The 20,900-nt window shown below is 33.8% G+C and overlaps 1 protein-coding gene across 5 annotated transcripts in view; it reads right to left on the bottom strand.

Annotated features, from left to right (window-relative positions):
• Positions 1–20,900, bottom strand: part of TTC6 (tetratricopeptide repeat domain 6) — a 163,567-nt gene that overhangs the window by 27,272 nt on the left and 115,395 nt on the right. For all 5 annotated transcript variants that reach the window (XM_072962965.1, XM_072962964.1, XM_072962962.1 and 2 more), the window contains exons 13-22: positions 20,754–20,883; positions 19,838–20,010; positions 16,936–17,072; positions 9,675–9,844; positions 6,841–6,961; positions 5,261–5,411; positions 4,738–4,820; positions 3,794–3,870; positions 3,215–3,375; positions 229–363 (exon numbers count right to left, since the gene is read on the bottom strand). In XM_072962965.1, the coding sequence (XP_072819066.1) occupies positions 229–363; positions 3,215–3,375; positions 3,794–3,870; positions 4,738–4,820; positions 5,261–5,411; positions 6,841–6,961; positions 9,675–9,844; positions 16,936–17,072; positions 19,838–20,010; positions 20,754–20,883 (1,338 nt within the window). The remainder of the gene's footprint in view (positions 1–228; positions 364–3,214; positions 3,376–3,793; positions 3,871–4,737; positions 4,821–5,260; positions 5,412–6,840; positions 6,962–9,674; positions 9,845–16,935; positions 17,073–19,837; positions 20,011–20,753; positions 20,884–20,900) is intronic.

Here is a 20,900-nt window from a genome sequence, read left to right as displayed (position 1 = left end):
CACACATTAGTCTTTAGAATATTGTTGACAAGCAAGTATCAAAAAAATGTGAATAAATGAAACAATGTAGTAGGTACTGCAGTATCAGACTGACTTTAGCAAGCCAAGCTTTGTAAGAGGATTTGGTCTAATCACTCACTGTTTAAGTAGACTTCAGAAATGGAACTGAAGGCAAGTAAACAATTTCTAAAATAAAAAATAACCTATGCTCCTAAATGCACAAATTACCATTTGTAAGTTGCCTTCCTCCATGTAACAAAGTCCCAAGTGATATAGACAGTCTGCTGAAGCTTCTATGGCATTTGGTCCTTTCTCAGAATGAGAAAACATATCCAGTGCCTTTTTGAACATTCTCATGGCTTCCTATAGTGATTTTTTTTTAAAGAGAGAGGGAAAGGAATATTTCTTTCTTATATTTATTTAACATGACAGCTTTAAGTGTTAAAATGAATCCTGAGCACACAGCTCTACTCTCATTTCACACGAGGACACGCCAACCAGCTAAAGACACTGAGAAGAGAACCCAGGTGGGGCATCTGATCACAGCAAGACCCCCCCGGGCGCCTGTGCTGCAAGTAGGTACTAAGCAGGCTTACACACATGGACTTTTGGAACTATAATTTCTAAATTCTAAAGGCTATTTTCCTGTAGTCTTAAATCAGACTGAAATTTATAGACTAGTTTATGACCAGTTTCCAAGCAATACTCCTAAAGGGAATACTGGACGGCTATTAGGCTGTAAAAGTTCTCCAATGACAATATCTGAGATAGTTTTAATCAAACTTTATTATGTCCTCCTATGCTCTTAAGGGGGGGTTCCACTGACACTAGAAAATAAGGTAACATCAAAAAATTACTCATTTATAGATAAACAGCAAAGTTGTACTGTATAGCACAGAGAACTATATTCAGTATCTTGTAATAGCCTGTAACAAAAAAGAATATGAAAAGGAATATACATATGTATAACTGAATCCCTATGTCACACACCAGAAATTAACACAACATTGTAAACTGGCTATACGTCAATAAAAATGAATAAATAAATAAATAAATAAATAAATAACTCATTTAAACTATTCTATCAAAATGGTTGAAACTCATTAGTGAAAAAAAAATGTCAATTTTCCAGGCAGAAACACCTTTTCATAACTAGCTACTCAGTGTATCTATACGGATATACAAATACTTATGAATCTTTAGCCCATTTTCTCAATTATATTAAACTGCTAAAGAAACAGTGAGGTTTAACTTGGACATGCTAAGTGTCCTTTGTGCCCACCAAGTTTATGCCACATGGTTACAGCCCACTTCAACATCCATTCTTCCATTCTCACTCTTCGCACGAGAACTTGCCATAGAAAAAAATGCATCACCGTCTCAAATTCTATACTTTTGACTTTTCAGAGTCTCTATCTTCTTCCCTTTGCACCTTTTCCCTCCTGTCTTTGGTTTCCTTTCTCCTCCTTTTCAGACCTAACTCCTCAAGCTGGGTCTTTGACTACCTGCTCCTTCCGCCCCAGCTGAGAAGCCTGTTACCTCTTTTCTCTTGCAGATCTCCGCCCCTTCACCGTCTCCGTGAGTCCATAATGCCTCCCTCCCGTTTTAAGTTACAGTGAACACACCTTCACTTTCTCCGGCTTCTCCTCTAGCTGATGCCCACCTTTCTCTCCATCACTGTTCTAAAAAATCTCCTCAGGAAGCCCTGGAGGGGCTGCAGGTTAAGGCATACTTACATTCTGAACACAACACTGTGGCAGCTCTGTGGATAAAAGCTTGGAAGAGTGCAAGACTTTTCTATAATTCAAACAAAATAAAAATATGTTCTGGACTAGGATAACGACTATAGAAACAGAGAAAGGACGTGGATTTGAGAGATACTGAGAAAGAAGAACCAAGAGAAAATGACTATTGATTGGGTAGAAGAGGGCAATCCAAGGTGACCTCAGGCTCCTGGCAGAGCTACGTGGGGAAGGCAGGGAGGTGAGTGTAAATGGAAGAGTATTCCAAAACAGGAATTCGGCATCTCAGAGATGTCGGTTCTCTCTAAAATAGTCTAGAGGTTCAATACAATTCAATAAAAATTCCAGCAGGGTCTTTAATCAATCTTGACAAGCTGAATTTTAAAATGTATATGGAAGAATAAAAGCCTAAGAATAACCAGGAATTTCCTGGAGAAGAATATAGTGTGCTGACTTGCTCTATCAGGTGTCAAAACTTACAATACAGCTATGGTAATTAAGACATTGTATAATTAGGCCAGGGATAGAAAAATTGACCAAAGGAACAGAATAGGGAGCCCAAAATCAGATCTGCACATACATGAAAAGTTATGATAGATGTACCACTACAGATCTTTGAGTTAGGAGTACACTGTAATTAATGATCCTGGAACATTCGAGTATCCATATGGGGAAAACTGAAATTGTATCACTCTCTTGCACTCAAAAAAAATCAGTTTAGGGTAGAGTAAGGTTCTAAATGAAAAAAGCAAAACTTTCAAACTTTTAGAAGAACATATGGGGAAATATCTTTATGACCTTAGCACAGGGAGGACTTCTTAAACAAGAGAGTTGTTCAACTACATTAAAATTAAGAATCTCTGTTCATCAAAAGACATCATCAAATTGCAAGAGGATAGATGGCACACATATAACCAAGCAAGGATTAATACACAGCACTTAGTTTTTCAATGCCCGAAATCGATAAGAACAGAACAAACAAACAAAAAATGTGTACAGGATGTTGATAGAACAGGAAATGAGCAGCCAATCAACATATAAAAAGATGTTCAAACTGAAAAATGTGCATTAAGACCACAAGGAGACATTAGTTTTTATCCACCAAATTGACAGAAGTCAAGTCTGACACCACCAGCCATCACAAAGGGTGGAGAGCAACAGGAACACTCATACCCCACAGGGGAGAGAAAAAATGGGTACCACCCTACGGAACAATGTTATATTTTCTCGAAAGTAGAACATTTACATTCTCTCCATGCCAGTATGTTAACAAGACATGAAAAAGAATATTTATAACATCCTTACTCTTAAGAGGAAAAAATAAATAAAAGGAAACAATCCAAATGTTAATTAACAGAATAAATAAATAAATGGTATCATTTAAATTTGCAAAAAAAATGTAAGCTGTAATTCTAAGCACAATATAAAAATTCCGTTAATAGTTTTAGTAAACGTTACAGAAGACTTTTCACCTTGTTTCTCTTGGCCTTCATTTGAGCTTTTGCTAATAGAGCACACATGGTGATATCAGGCCTACTCAAAGTGATTCCGTCCAAGACCTGCATGGCCTTGTCATGGTTCTCACAAAATGAATAAATGAGGGCTTGCTGTATAGGACTCAATTCAATGAGACCTAAAAATAAAGGAAAGTTTATCAATAACTTTGCCAAGTAGCTAGGATTTAGAATATAATTATTTTAAGGAAGTTGAGCAATCTATAGTCTATCTTTCTAATATGAATTAATAAAGCAATATGATACTAAAATCTCTTTACTATCTATGAACAACAAGACATCCCAAATACAAACACAAAAAATAAAAGTATCAGCCTGGTATTTCTTATAACAATCTCTCACAAAATTTACTATGTTATGAAGCATTTTACTAACTGGTTATACACATGTGAAACTGAAATTTTAAAGTTTCAAAATCTAACTTTGACTTTCAAGTGAGTCCTTCATGTTATACATAGCTGTTGCAAATAGTATAAAAAATTTAAAAGGTATTTTTTAAATTAAGATAATTTTAATTTTCTATTTAATTATATTTACCTTTGTTCATTTCTGCTATTTGATAAATAGTGAACTTTGCAAGATCATAAAATTTCATTTTAAGAAGATACTGTCCTCTGTAAGAAATAATAGCTTTTTCATTCAGAGCAGTTAATCATTTTTTTCAAAAAAGATTTTTATACCCAGTTACTTAAAATTTTAAACTATAATACATTCATTTATACTTATATATATATATGATGAAAACAATGCAAAGGTTATAAACATTTTATGCATGTCTAAATAGGCCAACCAGCATGGAGATGCAAGGAGAAAACAATTTAGGAAACATGAAGCTGAAAGAAAAGTACTCAAATCTTTCTATACTTATCAGTATTTAAAATGTTATATTCTGTTGCTGAGAAATTATAAAAGATAAACACAGTTCAAGGGACATAAAATATGGCTCAAGAGTTAAAAGACAAAGCCAACCCTTATCAGAAAGCATTGTTCCAGTGCATTTTCCCACATCTGTTAAGCCCATTTCCCATGTTAGTGATTATAACATATGTTTAGTAGTGATAACTCATTAATTTGCAATGGGTCCCTTTATAGCAAGCTCTACTGCATTTGAAATACAACTCAGTGTGTCATTTTTTTTCCCACAGAATTATCTGAGTTTTATACTTGGTACCTCGGGACACAATCAAACAACCGTTCATGAGATCTGTGATAACTATCTAACTAGTAATCGAGAGAGGCTTCAAAGAACTTAAACACTAAACAGTTGTGTTTTGATGCAAGGAGAGAACGAAAGGAAAGGTCTGGTTATCTCATAAATTATCTTAAAGCTTAACAAAAGCAATAACTATATCTGACTGGTTGGGGATGGCCATTTCTGGGAGATTAAATATAGAACAAAGGATCAAGAGAGACCTAAGGATTCCAACATCTAGCTCAGATGCTAAGTTATCCTAAGAAGAATTCCATTTCTATGTTCATACCTCATTATATATAACTGGGTCCCATCTGGCTGGAGGTGGATAGCACGAGATAACTCTCTCACTGCCTTTTTCAATTTATGCAACTGTTGAGTGATGAACAGAAACAGTATTATATTAGCTCATTATAATACTGGTTGCTTCCTTTCTGATATTTATCCCCGCCCACACTTCAATACAGAAATTTTGCAGGAATCTCTCCTAATGTACATGTTTTCCTTAAGTATCATCAAAACAAGTGGGATACAGAGAAGTAAAAGAAAAAAAAAGATAACAATGCAAAGCCTTCTGTTTTTTTAAAATTATCTTTAATTTTTGAAGAATGATCACATATACCCACTATATAGTTTTAAATAAATATGATTATATCATACATTCTAGTTGTTTTTTTTTGTTCTGTTTAGCTTTTCAGTTTTTTACCCTCAACCGTAACATCTTTTTCACCATTCAGGAAATTAAAATCTTTAAAAATCAAACTTTTAAAAATTAAAGATTTTAAAAACCCATATTCTCAAAACTTAAGTACCTTATGATAGGCTTCCGCTCGACAAATATACCCTTGAATATATGAAGGGTCAAGTCTAATAGCCTCAGAAAAATACCAAGTGGCTTCTATGTAGTTATCTAGGTATAGTAGATATATGAGGCCAATATTTATATAAGCCATAGTAACAGTTCTAAAAAAAAAAAAAGAGAAAACAAAATCTTATTAGACATTTTAATTATTCCAAATGTTCTCAAATTATAAATGAACCTAATGAAATACACACATCAATAAATATCAGGGTTTTGTTTTTTTTCAATGTTTTACTAAAGCAAAGTACATTTGTTAATTACTTTCTATTAAAAATTATGAGCATCTTTATAAAATCCTTGATAAGGAATAAACATTTGTAGAGTCTATGCTAGGAACAGAATTCCTGAAGTCTCCTAGACTCTTAGCAATATTTCACTCTTCCTTGACTTAATCTTGACTTATCTTGAATTTACAAGCTTCTTTTTCCTCAACTCAATTTTTGCCTTAGGCTATGTTATATTCACCATGAGGAAAGGTGAGGAAAAGTGAGAAACAGCAATATTCTTGAGGCGTAGGGTTAAATATCCTCTCCACATAAGTATTAACCCAGCTGCTTTTCTGTATCATATAAACGTTTTTCTCTCCTAGAATCAAACCATTTTCAATATAGAAATGACCTTAGAAATCATTTGCCCCACTATGCCTCCGTTTCAGAACGAGGAACCTACACAGCTTGCAGCCCAACTTCATGCAAACCCTGACCCTTTGCCTACTGCCCACTTCCTGGCTTTCTGCAGCTGGTACTCATTTCTTTCTCTTCCTGACTCAAAAATATGCAAGAGAAAACCACTGTGGCCATTATGGAGCCATGCTCCATGACTTCCCTGAGTCAACGTCAAAGTTTACCTTAAATAAGCTAAGTCAGCAGTCTGCTGGTTGCACAGAATTGGCATGATTTGCTACTCTTTCTGACACCCTCCATTTTAATGAATGCTTCTTTGGAAAGAAGAGTAATTATTTAATTAAATTCTGTTTTTCACAGCCTGGCTTTCTGACTGGCGTATGTAACTTTCAGTCTGTTTCTTCATGAACCTCTTTTCTAATGGTATTTGCTTTTTCCTTTTGCTTTACTAAACAAAATGTAGTCAGAAGTTCTAGATGGAAGATTTCCTCCCAGTGAGTCATACATTGTACATACCAACAATATATCAAGCAGAGTATTTTGCCATTATTTTGAAACTTGATGACAGTTTTCCATGAACTTAACTTCAAAAAGTCCTAATCTGGGCATCCCCAAACTGTTTTTAATTACTTACTGATTTTGTTATCCATGGATTTAAATTATTCTCAAATCCATTCAATCTCTAAAATTCGCAAAAGCATCTGAGGCAAACAGATGTTGAAAACAGCTCTTATTTTAGAAGTAATCTTATTTTTAGAAGTAGTATTCTAATTCTAGGATGACTTCATAATTGTCTCATATTTTACAAGGCCATTAATGATGAGAACAGAAAGATTTTTCTTTCATTTAAGTATTTTCTTAAACTTTTATAAAAATGAATTCAGTAAGACTAAAACAGAAAGCGTACCTTTCCAGAGAAATAACAGCTTCAAAGTCACAAATTGCGAGCAACCAAAGTTTTAGATCTGCATAGAGTATGCCTCGATGTAGAAAACAACCAAGATTCTCACAGCCATCATATATGAGAGCTTAAAAATAGAAGTATGTATCTTATTTGGGTTCTGAAAAAACACATCCGAGTTATCTTTTAGTTTATACTCCTTTCTACTCTTATTCTTATTTTTTAACATTACACAAAATAAAACCTAGCTATAATAAGTGTACTTATTTGGTGAGGAAAAAATAGTATTCACGTAAAAAATGTATTTGTTCATAAGTAGCAATGTGACTATCACACTTCACAAACTCATTGGAGCTGGAAGAAATCCTGGTGGTAATCTAGGATAGTCCACTCACTTTACAGATGCAGAGATTCAGCTCCAAAGGGGTTAGGTACATTGGCTGTGGCTGTAATGCAAATCAATGGCAAAGACGGCCCTAGAAACTAACTTATTCAGTTCAGTGGATTGAAGTCAGAAAGGTGCCACTGCCCTTTATGACCTGTTATTATCAGGAAGACAGGAAGGCATCATTATTGGCCAAGGAACAGGTTCCAGAACAAGCCCAGACTGTGGCAAACAGCAGATATCAGGCTTCTAAACATCTACCAGGAAGTGCAGCTCAAAGGGGCTACTTCAATGCAAGCAGGCCTTAGAGTTAAGGCAGGCAACCTAACCATGTATGTCCCAAAAGACAGAAGCATGGGGCAAAAATAACCTCCTCTCAGTACTCCAGGTGTGTGGCTTTCATCAGTGACCAGTCTAGAGGTCATCTCATCTCCTCACTTACTGATTTCCCCCTTGACTTTCAAAAACATGCAGTGAATTAGATGAGATTTCCACATTTGATCCATATATTCTAAGCTTCTCAAGCACATTCTTTGTAAAAAGGGAAAGTTTTGCCAAATGTGCATAATGCATGAAATGTGCAGAATGTTCAGAGTCTGGTACACAAGTATTCATGGTACTAGTTTTGGGGAAGTATACCTAATGTAAGCAATGATCATACAGATTAAAGAAATAATCACTTGAAGGCAATATGACTTTTCAATTCACAGTCTGATTGCCTAGCAAGGAGAAAGCCAGCTTCAGTTTTGGTAGTTAGTCTAGAAAAATAGAAACATTCTTCTTGAGGGAAAAAAAAATATTAGAATTACTTAACCTCTCTGTGCTTTGGTTTTCTCCCATCCAAGTACTAAGCAGGCCCGACTCTGCTTAGCTTCCAAGATCAGACGAGACTGGGTGCGTTCAGGATGGTATGGCTGTAGATTGTGCTTTGGTTTTCTCATCAGTAAAATGGGCATGACAACATTACTTACCTCACAGCATTATTCTGAAGAGTAATCGAGACACTCCATATATAGCATTTAGAATAGTGTCTGGCAAGTAGTAAAATACCTAATAAATGTTAGACATTATTATGCTTAGAAAAATATCTTGAAGGTCCTTTTTTGATTTTGGGAGATAAAACTCCTTAGGCTCGCCTAAGGGAAAGGATTGAGGCCAAAAGTAAGCAAGTCTGCTCTAAATAACGAAATAACGAGGATTTGTATTATTGTGATAGCCTAGAAAAGAACGGGTGAGGAACCCGAAACTTGGAGAAGAGGAAAATGTGAAAAAGAGGCTTTTAGGAAGACCAGGAAGAAAGCGGTCCAGCCAGATGGCAGATGGACAGGGCTGACAGAGCTAGATAAAAGCTAAACTTACAGAAATCAGGTTATTTACCCTTCAAATTTAAATTATCTGTACTAACTTTATCCTCTGAACCCTAAAACTTTCAGTAACAGACAGTAGCCACAAGAAATGAATTGGTGAACAAAAATGGAGAATCAATCAGAGAGCAGAAATTAGATGCAAGGATGACAAGGGAACTGAACAGGAATCCTCAGCCCTCTCTTCCAAGAATCCTTGGAAATAGGCAGGAGGGCTGTAGACTCCTCTCAGCATATAGGATGGGCTTTGAGTTACTTTATTTGAATATTCATGGGAAGGGTGATCTCAGAAGGCAAATGGACTTAGAGACATGAGGGAACAATCATCTTAGATTGCCTTCCCCAAGGAGCTGTGGATTCTCTTTCCAAGCGTTTAGTGACTTCCTTAATCTCTAGATTCTGCCTCACCTAGGACGATGAGATTGCAGCACTTGGCACCCAGATGAACATGGCTATGTTTGGAGTGTTGGACTCCGGCTAGACTTTGCCAGTCAAGATGAGCTCATTTATTCAGCTGGAAACTGTTTATTGAGCACTTAGCTCTGCCTAGAACTGTGCTAGACATATTTATATACCAAGAAAGTGCTGGTACAGGTTAAGGTAGAAATGGCCACTCTTAGCTGTTGGTATCCTTTAACTGAGGATTCTCAAAGCCCACTTTTGGTTTAAGGGTTTAAAAAACTCTGAATTTAACTAATTTATGGGCTGGGAGTAGGACACATCTCACCAGGAAAATTCACTGCCAATTTAGCCAGATGACTAAAAAGTACACCTGAATTTCCAAAAATATCCTTAGAACTCAATACATAGAAAGAGATGTCTTTGATATGCCATTCTCTCTTTACCACGGTTATACACATGTAAATACACAATCACACACACTAAAAGAAACATTTTTAGCTAAACAATAACAGGTTATAAGTATAAATAAATATATATACTACAAAACATGTATTTATAAGTATGTACATAGAACTATATAATAATATACATATTTCATTAGTCATCCCACATTAGTATTCCACCCCATGAAAGTGAGCCGCTGAACCTCAGATTAAATTCCTACATATGTGCAGTTGAAGGTGAAGTACCTGAAACACTATAATCCTGTAGTGCTCTTAAAGGATTACTCTTTCTAAATAAGCAGGCTCTATAATACAATGCTAACCAGTTATTAGGATCTAAGTGAATTGCAATAGAAAAATCTTGAACTGCTTGCTTATAAAAGTGCCGTTTAAAATATGTTCTCCCTCGGTATGTCCTAGAAAAAGAAAAAAAATTTCATTTTAACATGTATTGCAAAACATAAATTTTCTCTCTTTGGCAAACCTATATAACTAATTTATATTTGAACGGCAATTTGCGATTATTTCTCTTTGCTTCCCGGGAAAGTTTAGCCATGATATTAACAGCAAAAAGGATATGAACTTTTTAGAAATAAATCAATTATACTTTATTATATATAAAATTATATGCTTATTAATTATATGTTTACTAGTCTTTTATATTTTACTTTCATCAGACAGGTATATCAACAAAATAAATGATATACTCAAGATGCATTGAAAATACACCAAAATAAATGAAGGCTGCTTTATCTACATGAATAAAAGCTATTATATCCATTTTATGAAATAAATTCTATTTCCATTAACTTCTGATTTCAATGTCTTAATTTTCGTTGACCTATATCAACTCCTGAAAATCTCATTTTTGATCACTTAATAACGTGAAGGAAATCAGTTTTTAGAACTAAAATAAAGAAGACAATTAAGAAAACACAGGAATAAGTTTGTAGGTTGCCTGCTCTGATGAAGTTAAATCCAGAGGGGAGGAAAACAGGTGCTCAAGTAAGTTCTATGATGAAAACAATGGTAATCTGGAGAAAAGAGTGCAGTCAGTATGTTGGCAAACTAGTAACAGAGGTCTTTCAATATCCTGGAGCAAAATATTTTTTACTCAATGTGTAAGAAATGTCTTCTTTATTTTCTAATGAATATAAGTATCACATTAATTTTTTAAAGTTTCTGGTTGCTAAAGAATATTACTATTTTTTACCATACATATAATTCTGAACTTAAAATCTTACAGAATAAAACTTTAGTAATATTTTTTGTAGGATACCATTAAGTCATGTCAATTCTTCAAACACACTGACTTTTGCATCTGTTTCCTCTTTCAGTTCCACTGCCTCAATATTTCAGACCCTCATCAGCTCATACCTGGGATTCTATATCACTCCATTCCCGTCTCTGGAGTGATAAGATTTGATCATCAGATAATAAAGATCATTTTCTTCAAAAACTTTCAACAGTCCCCCTTCCTGACAATGGGATAAGGCCACTTTTAAATGGCATATAAGGCCTCCCATAACATAACACTACCTTACAATATCTTGAATTGACTTTCTTGTTCTCCAACTAATTTGATGCCTTCCTGCAAGTAATCCCCCTTTAAGTTAAGAAGTAGACAACCAGAATAGACCAAGAACTAGGCAGGAATTTTAAAAGAGCTTCAAAAAGCTCTCCCTTCAAATAGCTGCAAGCTGGGATAATTTTAGAAGTTATTTCAAACTTTCAGAACCCAAAAACTATCCAATCCTAAAGGACATGTTTCTAAGAAAAGAAAAAGATGAAAGGCTTAATTCATTTTGAGAAAGTAGCCAAATCCTGAAATCAAAATCTGACTATGAACCTAGTGAAAAATCTTACTCTGAATATAAATGAAAAAATCTTAAAGAAGGTAAAGACAAAGAGAATTCAGTATAGTTTACTAATATTCTATCTAAAAATATATGATGGCCAAGAGTCATTTATCCTTCAAAAATATAAAGCCTATTAACATGAAATTCTTTTAAGTAGATCACAGGAAAAAATTTAAACAGGGGAAAAAAAGATATTCCCTTGACATAATTAAAGGATAAACGGCTCAAAAACTACAACTGTGATATTTCTTTGTAGAAGCCAAAGATATTTTCATTAAATTCAAAAGATGAAGATTTTTATTATCACTAACATTATTGTTAAGTTAAAGATGATGCAATGATAAAAAGAGTTGGGAGATTAGAGTAAAGCAAAAGTGGTAGAAGAGGGAACTCCAAAACTCCACCTTTCCACAAAAGCAATGAATAAGCTGACAAAACCTGTCAGAATCAATTATTTGGGAACCCTGGAATCTAACTAAAAATTTAGAACTACCAGGGGAATGCTTAATAAAGGAGGAAAAGCTGCTGAATTTTGAAAAGAGAGCTCTGTGGCATTCTAACTTACCCTATTTCCCTACCCAACTTCCCAGACCTGTGATGGCCTCGAGGATAACAACCTGCATTCCTGGTACAGGTCACTAGTACAAGAGGGAGCAATACTGATCTTATTCTCAAAGAGCTGTAGCTGTGTGTTTTGACCTGTCTGGTGGATGACTGAAAGGTTGACGCAAATATGTCCCTCTGTTTTGACTGCCTTAGACCTTTCTCAGGGCTGATGTGACTTCCTGGATGGTATTTATCAAAAGCATTTAAAGGCAAATGTATTAGCTGCTGCCACTTGGGGTGAGGGTTACAGTTGGGGCAAGCAATAGACAAACCAAAGAACCATGTGAAGAGAGAAGCTGGAGAAAGAGATACCAGGGGAATGAGGGCTTTAGAACGTTTTCACATATTGCAGGGAATTTAAAAGGCCACATGCAAACCCAAGGCTGAAGGAATGCACAGAAAACACCTAAGAAGACCCTAAGCTCTCACCTCTGCTTAATTCAGGCTCTCTGCAAGTAGGACATGAAAGCTAAGGCACTGAAGTTGTCTAGATAAGCATTGAAGGAGTGCCCTAAAACAGTGCAAACCTGCAAAGATTGAGAAATGTTGTTTGGTTGGTTGGTTGGCTGGTTCCAGGAGTTCAAGGAAATCTCAGTCAGATCACGAGCTGACAGCAAAGTTAGCAGAACAAAGACTTCAGTGGCCACACACGACAAAGAATACAGACTTTACAAAACCTGTTCAAAAAAGTCACTAAACCAACAACATGAACGACAAGAAGTAGCAACAAAAAACCCTGGAAGAGGAGAAGCTGCGTGTGATATCCAAAGGTGCCAAATTATAATATTCAAAGCCATTATTTTTCAACAAAAAATTACAAGTGATGCAAAGGAAGAAGAAAATATGGCCCATCCACAGGATAAAAGGAAATTAATAGAAGCCATCCCTGAAGAAGCCCAGACTTAAAATTAATTGTCTTAAAATCAGATTAAAAGATTTTAAATCAACTATCTTAAATATGCTCAAATAGCTAAAAGGAACCATAGACTAAGAACTGTAGGAAATGGAGAGAATGATGTCTCAACACATAGAGAGTATCAATAAGATATTGATAGACAGAAATAGATTAATAAATTATTGAAAAAAAGGGGCCAAATACAAATTCTGGAGTTGAAAAGTACAAATACAAATGAAAATTCACTACAGGTTTCAACAACAGATTTAAGAAGACAAAAGAAAGACTCGGGAAACTTGAAGTTAGGTCAATTCAGATTATTCAGTCTGAGAAGCAGAAAAAAAAAGTGGGAAAAAAGTCTGAGATACCTATGGAACATCATCAAGCATACCAACATGTACATACATTTCAAGTCACAAAAGGAAAGGAGATAGTAAAGGAGCAGAAATAACATTTTAAAGAGTAATGGTTAAATATACCACATCTTCTTTACCCAGTCATCTGTTGATGGACATTTATACATGGAATACTATTCAGCCATAAAAACCAACAACATAACGCCATTTGCAGCAACATGGATGTTACTGGAGAATGGCATTCTAAGTGAAGTAAGCCAGAAAGAGAAAGAAAAATACCATATGAGATCGCTCATATGTGAAATCTTAAAAAAACAAAACAAAACAAAATACATAAATACAAAACAGAAACAGACTCATAGACATAGAATACAAACTTGTGGTTTCCAGGGGGATGGGGGGTGGGAAGGGACTGGCATTTCAAAATGTAGAATAGATAAACAAGATTGTACTATGTAGCACAGGGAAATATATACAGGATTTTGTGGTGGCTCACAGCAAAAGAGAATGTGACAATGAATGTATGTATGTTCATGCATAACTGAAAAATTGTGCTCTACACTGGAATTTGACACAACATTGTAAAATGACTATAACTCAATAAAAAAAATTGTTAAAAAAATAGACTTATCATGTGATCCAGCAATTCCTCTCCTGGGAATATATCCAGAGGGAACCTTAATTCAAAAAGACACATGCACCCCAGTGTTCATAGCAGCACTATTTACAATAGCCAAGACATGGAAACAACTCAAATCTCCATCAACAGATGACTGGATAAAGAAGATATGGTACATATATACAATGGAACACTACTCAGCCATAAAAAAGAATAAGACAATGCCATTTGCAACAATATGGATGGACCTGAAGATTGTCATTCTAAGTGAAGTGGGCCAGAAAGAGAAAGAAAAATGCCATATGACATCATTTATATGAGGAATTTAAAAAAATAATAATAATAAGGACATGAATAAACTACTTATTATTTATAACTAAGATGATTGATTTCTTGAATATGTGTAAGCATACACATTTGACTGTCCTTTATGATTGGATTACTGCATCCTGCTGATTCTTATTTTGTAGTTGGCTTTATTCCTTTGATAACTATGTAAGCTTACAAAGCTAAAGCTCTAATCTGTTCTTAGAAACAATGACAAGTACATATATGTAAACTAAAAATATATGCAGTATACTGTATATATGTATACAATGTGTATGTGCAGTTGAACTGTAATAATTCAACCTAATAAAACTGAAAAACGAAAAAAAAAGAGTAATGGTTGAAAGCTTCCCAAATTTGACAGAAGAATTAAATCTATATATCCAAGAAGCTCAATGATTCCATGTAGGATAAATATAAAGAAATCTACCTAGAGACACTTAGTAATCAACCTGTTGAAAGCCAAAGATAAAAAGAGAATCTTGAAAGCATTAAGAGAGAAGCAACTCACCACCTACTTGGAATAATCAATAAGATTAGTAGCTGATTTCTCATCCAAAGTCATGGAGGCCAGAAAGATTATGACTCACTGAATATTCTATAAACCATAAACGCAACAAGTAAAGAGAAATCCACTCCTAGGCACAATACAGCCAAACTGTTGAAATTCAAAGACAATGAGCTAATAAGTTTAAAAGGAAAAAGACACATAACTTTCAAAGACATTGACTGACCACTGATTCTTTCGCTTTAAAAAAAGAGTCTTAATGACATTGCATTGAAATACATTCAAAGTGCTAAAGGAAAATAACTGTCAACCTACAATTTCATATCAAGCAGAAATGCATAAATAACCTTTAAGAGCAAAGGTAAATAAAGATGTTTTCAGACAAACAAAAATTGAGATGATTTGTTATCAGCAGGCCAGCCCTAAAGTAAATGGATAAACAGAAGGAAAATTATTCTAGGTAGGTGATAGATGTTGGGAAAAAATACAAATAGACCAAGTACTACAATTAAAAGACACTGTCATACTGGTTAGAAAACAAAATTCCATTACATGCTGTTTTCAAGAGACATTTTTAAAACAAAATAATATAGAAAGTTTAAAAATAAGAGGTGGAAGAATATATAACATGTGTATATTAGCTAAAAGAAATTTAGCCATAATATTTGATAGTAAAATGTATCTGATGGTAAAATATTTCCCCTTGAGACTGGGAACAAGATAAAGACGCCTGCTACACCATTTCTGTTACAAGAATACAAGAAGGAAGTAACGGGAAATGTAAGAAAAGGTAAAAAGATTGGAAAATAAAACTGGTATGTTTTGCAGATGATCTGATTGCACAAGGAGCAAATCCAGAAGAATCTGCAAACTGCTATATTTCAAAAGTTTAGCTAGATTGCTATACCACAGATCAACACATATTTATCATCTGCATTTACATATACCAGCAACAAAAGTTTAAAATAAAACTATACTAAAGTAGTACCTAAACTAAAATTAAGCAATACCAAATATATAGAAATAAATCAAGAAAAAGGTACGCATAAAGCTTCTTTACAGAAACTACAAAACATTACTGAACAAACGGAACAAAGACCTAAAGAAACAATGTTCCACGCGTACGCGTGAAAAGACTCCATATTGTTGGGATGTCAGTTTTCCCCCTACTGCTCTAAAATTCATTCCAATTAAAATACAAAGGAAGTTGACACACTGATTCTATTAGGATAAACCAAATAAAATTGTGAAATTTTACTATTTTGATTTATAAAAAAGTGGGTATCTGTATAGTTCAAGCCAACCCAATGTATTTGGAAATGCAAAAAGCCAAGGAAAGCTCTGACAATTTTGAAAGATCAAAAGAACAGTTCCACTGGATTTCAAGACTTATTATGAAACTATAGTATTCAAGACAACACAGTATTGGTGCAAAGATAATTTTTTTTTAATTTCCAAAATAGAAAAAGGGACTGAGAAAGAAATCCATCCATATGTAGATCTTCATTTTCTACAAAGCTAATACTGCAGAGCAACGGTAAAGTGACAGGCTTTCTAGTAAATGTTGCTGGGAAAATTGGATATGCGTACAGAAAAAGTAAAATTTGGTCCCTACTTCACATAATATACAAAAATTGATTACATGTGTATTGTAAACCTGATTTTAAAGGCAAAACAATAAAACTCCTAGATTAGCTAAGAGAACATCTATATAAGAGTAGGAAAAACTTACTTACAGGACACAAAAAGCACTAACCTTAAAGACAAAGTCTGCTAAATCAGACTATATTAAATTTTAAAACTCTGTTTACCAAAAGACAATACATAAGGAGTACAATAACAATCCAGAGCAGGAAAAAATATTTGCTCTAAATATCACCAACAAAGGGCCCATATCAAGAATATGTAATCATTCATACAAATCAATAAGAAAGTGGAGACTGTATTATGCACAGTAAGTTTGAAAGAACCAAGTTTAATATCCAATTTACAATAAGATATTACAGAAATCTATGTGAACAGTTTGCTGTATTCAATAAATACAAAGGATACAAAAAAGAAATTCCAGGAAACAAAATACAGGTCAATACTTTAAAACTGATAATGTAACTAGTATTTAGGATTTGCAAATACAACTCCTCTAAATTATCCTTTTATGCCTTTTAAATTAAATTACTGACTACTTTTAGGGTATAGGTAAATATTTTCATTCACTGGTAGCACTGAAAATTGATTCACTATTTTTAAATGGCTGTCTGATGTATTTCAAGCAATTTTCTTTTCTGGGAATGTATTTCAAAAAAATTTTGAAAGCTGTATCTAAAAAAAAATTCTCACCTTGCTTGAGAATTTTGGGGATCTATATTTAACAAAGCTGTAAAATCCTGTTCTGCTGCAATCCAGTTTTCATTTTCATAGTAAAACATCCCACGTTTAAATAATGCATCTGTTCTTTTGGGATCGTAAAAAATACACTATATGGGAAGCAGAGGAGAGGCACAAAAATATATCACATAATGAAAAAAAGTATATTAAAAGTATATATCTATAGCAAATTAAATGGACTACAACCATGTCTTTAATTTAGATTACATAAAAGCAAACTACTTTAAGATGCCAAAACTGTCAGTTATACATTTAAGGACTTTAGGACGTCCATTTGTCATCAAATTTTAGAAAGCGGAGGTGTTGTTAAAAAAACAAAAACTCACAGCATGTGACGTAAGAGTAGCCAAAGCTTCCACACGCTGAAATTTCTACTAATAAAACCTCATAAGTGAATTGTTCAACTAGAGTGGGGTTATATTGGATCTATCACAGCATTTTATTCCAATTAAAGATGATACATACTAGAACACATCAAGGCTGATTCAATCAAATCAAATATTGATTAATCTAGGCCCTAAAATAGTGAAAAGAAATGAATTTATATTGGTATGTTTCACCCATTTCACATTCACATATAGAGTAATAGAGTGAACAGACTAAATCATTGTATACTCAGTTGTAGAACTCCTTGCTTGTTGATGGTGGGGGGAAATTGAAACATAAATATTACAAGGTATTTTTAAAACAGAACCAAAAAACACTAAAGATTTGAAGCTTGTTTGACTTCAAGTTACTGCATTAGCCAATTAAAATAAATTTATTGAAGTATAGTTGATTTACAACGTTTTATACAGAAAATGGTTTGGTTTTATATATATATATATATATATGCATTATATGCATTCTTTATATATATATATGCATTATATATATTTTCAGATTCTTTTCCATTATAGGTTATTACAAGATATTGAATATAGTTTCCTTTGCTATACTGTAGGTCCTTGTTGTTTATTTTATATATAGTAGTGTGCATCTGTTAATCCCAAACCCCTAATTTATCCCTACCCTCTTTTCCCTTTGGGAAACGTAAGTTTGTTTTCTATGTCTGTGAGTATATTTCTGGTTTGTAAATAAGTTCGTTTGTATCATTTATTATATTCCACATATAAGTGATGTAAGTGATACCACGTGTTTGTCTTTATCTGACTTACTTCACTAAGTATGATAATCTCTAGTTCCTTCCATGTTGCTACAAATAGTATTATTTCATTCTTTTCAATGGATGAGTAATATTCTGTTGTATATATATACATCTTCTTTATTCACTCATCTGCCATGGACATTTAGGTTGCTTACATGTCTTGGCTATTGTAAACAGTGCTTCTACGAACTCTGGGGTGCATGTATCTTTTTGAATTATATGTTCAGGAGTGGGATTGCTGGATCATATGGTAACTCTATTTTTAGTTTTTAAAGGAAATTTCATCCTGTTTTCCATAGTGGCTGCACCAAGTTACATTTTCAGCAATAGCATAGGAAGTCTTTTCTCCACACCCTCTCCAGCATTTATTATTTGTAGACTTTTCAATGATGGCCATTCTGACTGGTGTGAGGTGATACCTCACTACAGTTTTGACTTGCATTTCTCTAACAATTAACAATGTTGAGCATCTTTTCATGTGCCTGTTGGCCATCTAGATGTCTTCTTTGGAGAACTGTATATTAAGATCTTCTGCTCATTTTTTTGATTGGGTTGTTCATTTGTTTTGACATTAAACTGTATGAGCTACTTGTATATTTTGGAAATCAATCCCTTGTTGGTCACATCATTTGTAAATACTTTCCCCCATTCTGTACGTTGTCTTTTTGTTTTGTTTATGGTTTGCCGTGCAAAAGCATTTCTTTGATTAGGTCCCATTTGTTTATTTTTGCTCTTGCTTCCATTACTCTAGGAGACGGATCAAAAAAAATATTGCTGTGATATATGTCCAACAGTGTTCTGCCTGTTTTCCTCTAGGAGCTTTATAGTATCTAGTTTTACATTTAGGCTTTTAATCCATTTTGAGTTTATTTTTGTATATGATATTAGAGAATGTTCCAATTTCATTCTTTTACATGTAGCTGTCCAGTTATTGAAGAAACTGTCTTCTCTCCAGTGTATATTCTTGCCTCATTTGTTGTAGATCAATTGACCATAAGTGTGTGGGTTTATTTCTGGACTTTCTATCCTGTTCCATTAACCTGTGTGTCTGTTTTTGTGCCAGGACCATACTGTTTTGATTACTGTAGTTTTATGGTGTAGTCTGTAGTCAGAAAGCATAATTCCTCCAGCTCTGTTCTGCTTTCTCAAGATTGTTTTGGCTATTTGGGAGCCTTCCGTTTTAAATTTTTTGTTCCAGTTCTGTGAAAAATGGTAATTTGATAGGGATTGCACTGAATCTGAATAGTGCCTTGGGTAGTATGGTCATTTTTAACAATATTGATTCCTCCAAACCAAGAACATGGTATATCTTTCCATCTGTTTGTGTTGTCTTCAATTCTTTCATCGGTATTACAGTTTTTGGAGTACAGTTCTTTTGTACTCCAAAAGGTATGTTTATTCCTAGGTATTTTATTCGTTTTGATGCAATGGAGAGAGCTGGAAAAGTCAAGTCCCCTTCACAGTTGTCTCAATGCTCCCACACCCAACTCTGATATGAACCCATTTATTCACTAACAATTTTTTTAAAACATTGACATAATGTCAATATCAGTCCCAGAAATGAATGCTCTGGGCTCTAACCTATAATAAATTAATTTTGATTATACAACATATACGAAAGAATTTCAACAATTTGCTATAATATTAGGATAGGAATATCATGCTCTAAAATATATAAATGGCAACATTATATGTGATACGGCTTACTTTAGAAAAGTCATCAATGGCCAGTACTTTGTTTTCTATTTCATACACCTCACCCCTCCTGAAATATGTATCAGCATCCATGGGCTTGCACTTAATTGCCTGAGTGTAGTTTAGAATTGCCAAGGTCATGTCTTTTTTTCTTCTGAAAATTTCTGCCTTTGAAAGATATGCCTCTAAAGAAAATTAAAAAGTCAAAATTTAGTGTTACAGTTCTAAATTTTGAAAGATTAATTCTTCTCCCTCCAAAAATGTAGTCTCAGAATAGTGTTTCTCTATTATACCCTTTTAACCATTTAATTTAAGATTTGTTATTTATTTCAACAATGCAAAATCATGACCTTTTAATGTTCATAGTAAAAGGTTAGATTTTGATGGAGAAAATTTATGGACTTTCAGCAGAGATGAGCATAGATTAAAAAAACATTTATTAAGCTCATTATTTTCCAGGGGTATGTTGTAAGTGCTAGGGATACAAAGATAAATATGACATTTTCTCATTCCTCAAATCTTCCACGTCTAGTAGCTTAAGTTGGTTAAAAGATGGTACATAAGCACAGATGTATACATTTCATCCATATGAGAAGTCTTAAGAACATTATAACACTAATTCAAATTAGGTTTGTACATTGTCTCTGTAATTAAAAATTTTAACTTTATATTCCTCTTACGGGATGAGCAGTAAGGAACCAATTTATTGTAATGTATACAAAAGATATCAACATTTCAAATCATGATGAGTATTTTTAAAAATATATAGAGGATCACAAGAGCCCTAAATTTACAATGTCAAGAATAAATTTATCTTAGAAAGTCACAATCACTTTCTACATGTCTTGAATTATGTATCTTTATAATAACACTAAATGACCAAATCTTAGGTAAAGATATAAGTAATATAACTGCACAGACAACCCACCTGCATTATTTTTATTATATTTATTTATATAATTCAAGTCATCCAAAGCTTCATTAACTTTGTCTTGGAAAAGATAAATGAAATGTCGGTGCCAATAGGCATTGAGAAACAATGGCTCCAAGAGTATAGCCTAGAAAATAAATGTAT

This window comes from Vicugna pacos, chromosome 6 (genome assembly GCF_048564905.1).
Source record: "Vicugna pacos chromosome 6, VicPac4, whole genome shotgun sequence".
Lineage (NCBI taxonomy): Eukaryota > Metazoa > Chordata > Mammalia > Artiodactyla > Camelidae > Vicugna > Vicugna pacos.
Note: the sequence above shows the minus strand (reverse complement) of the source record. Positions and strands in the feature narration are given on the sequence as shown.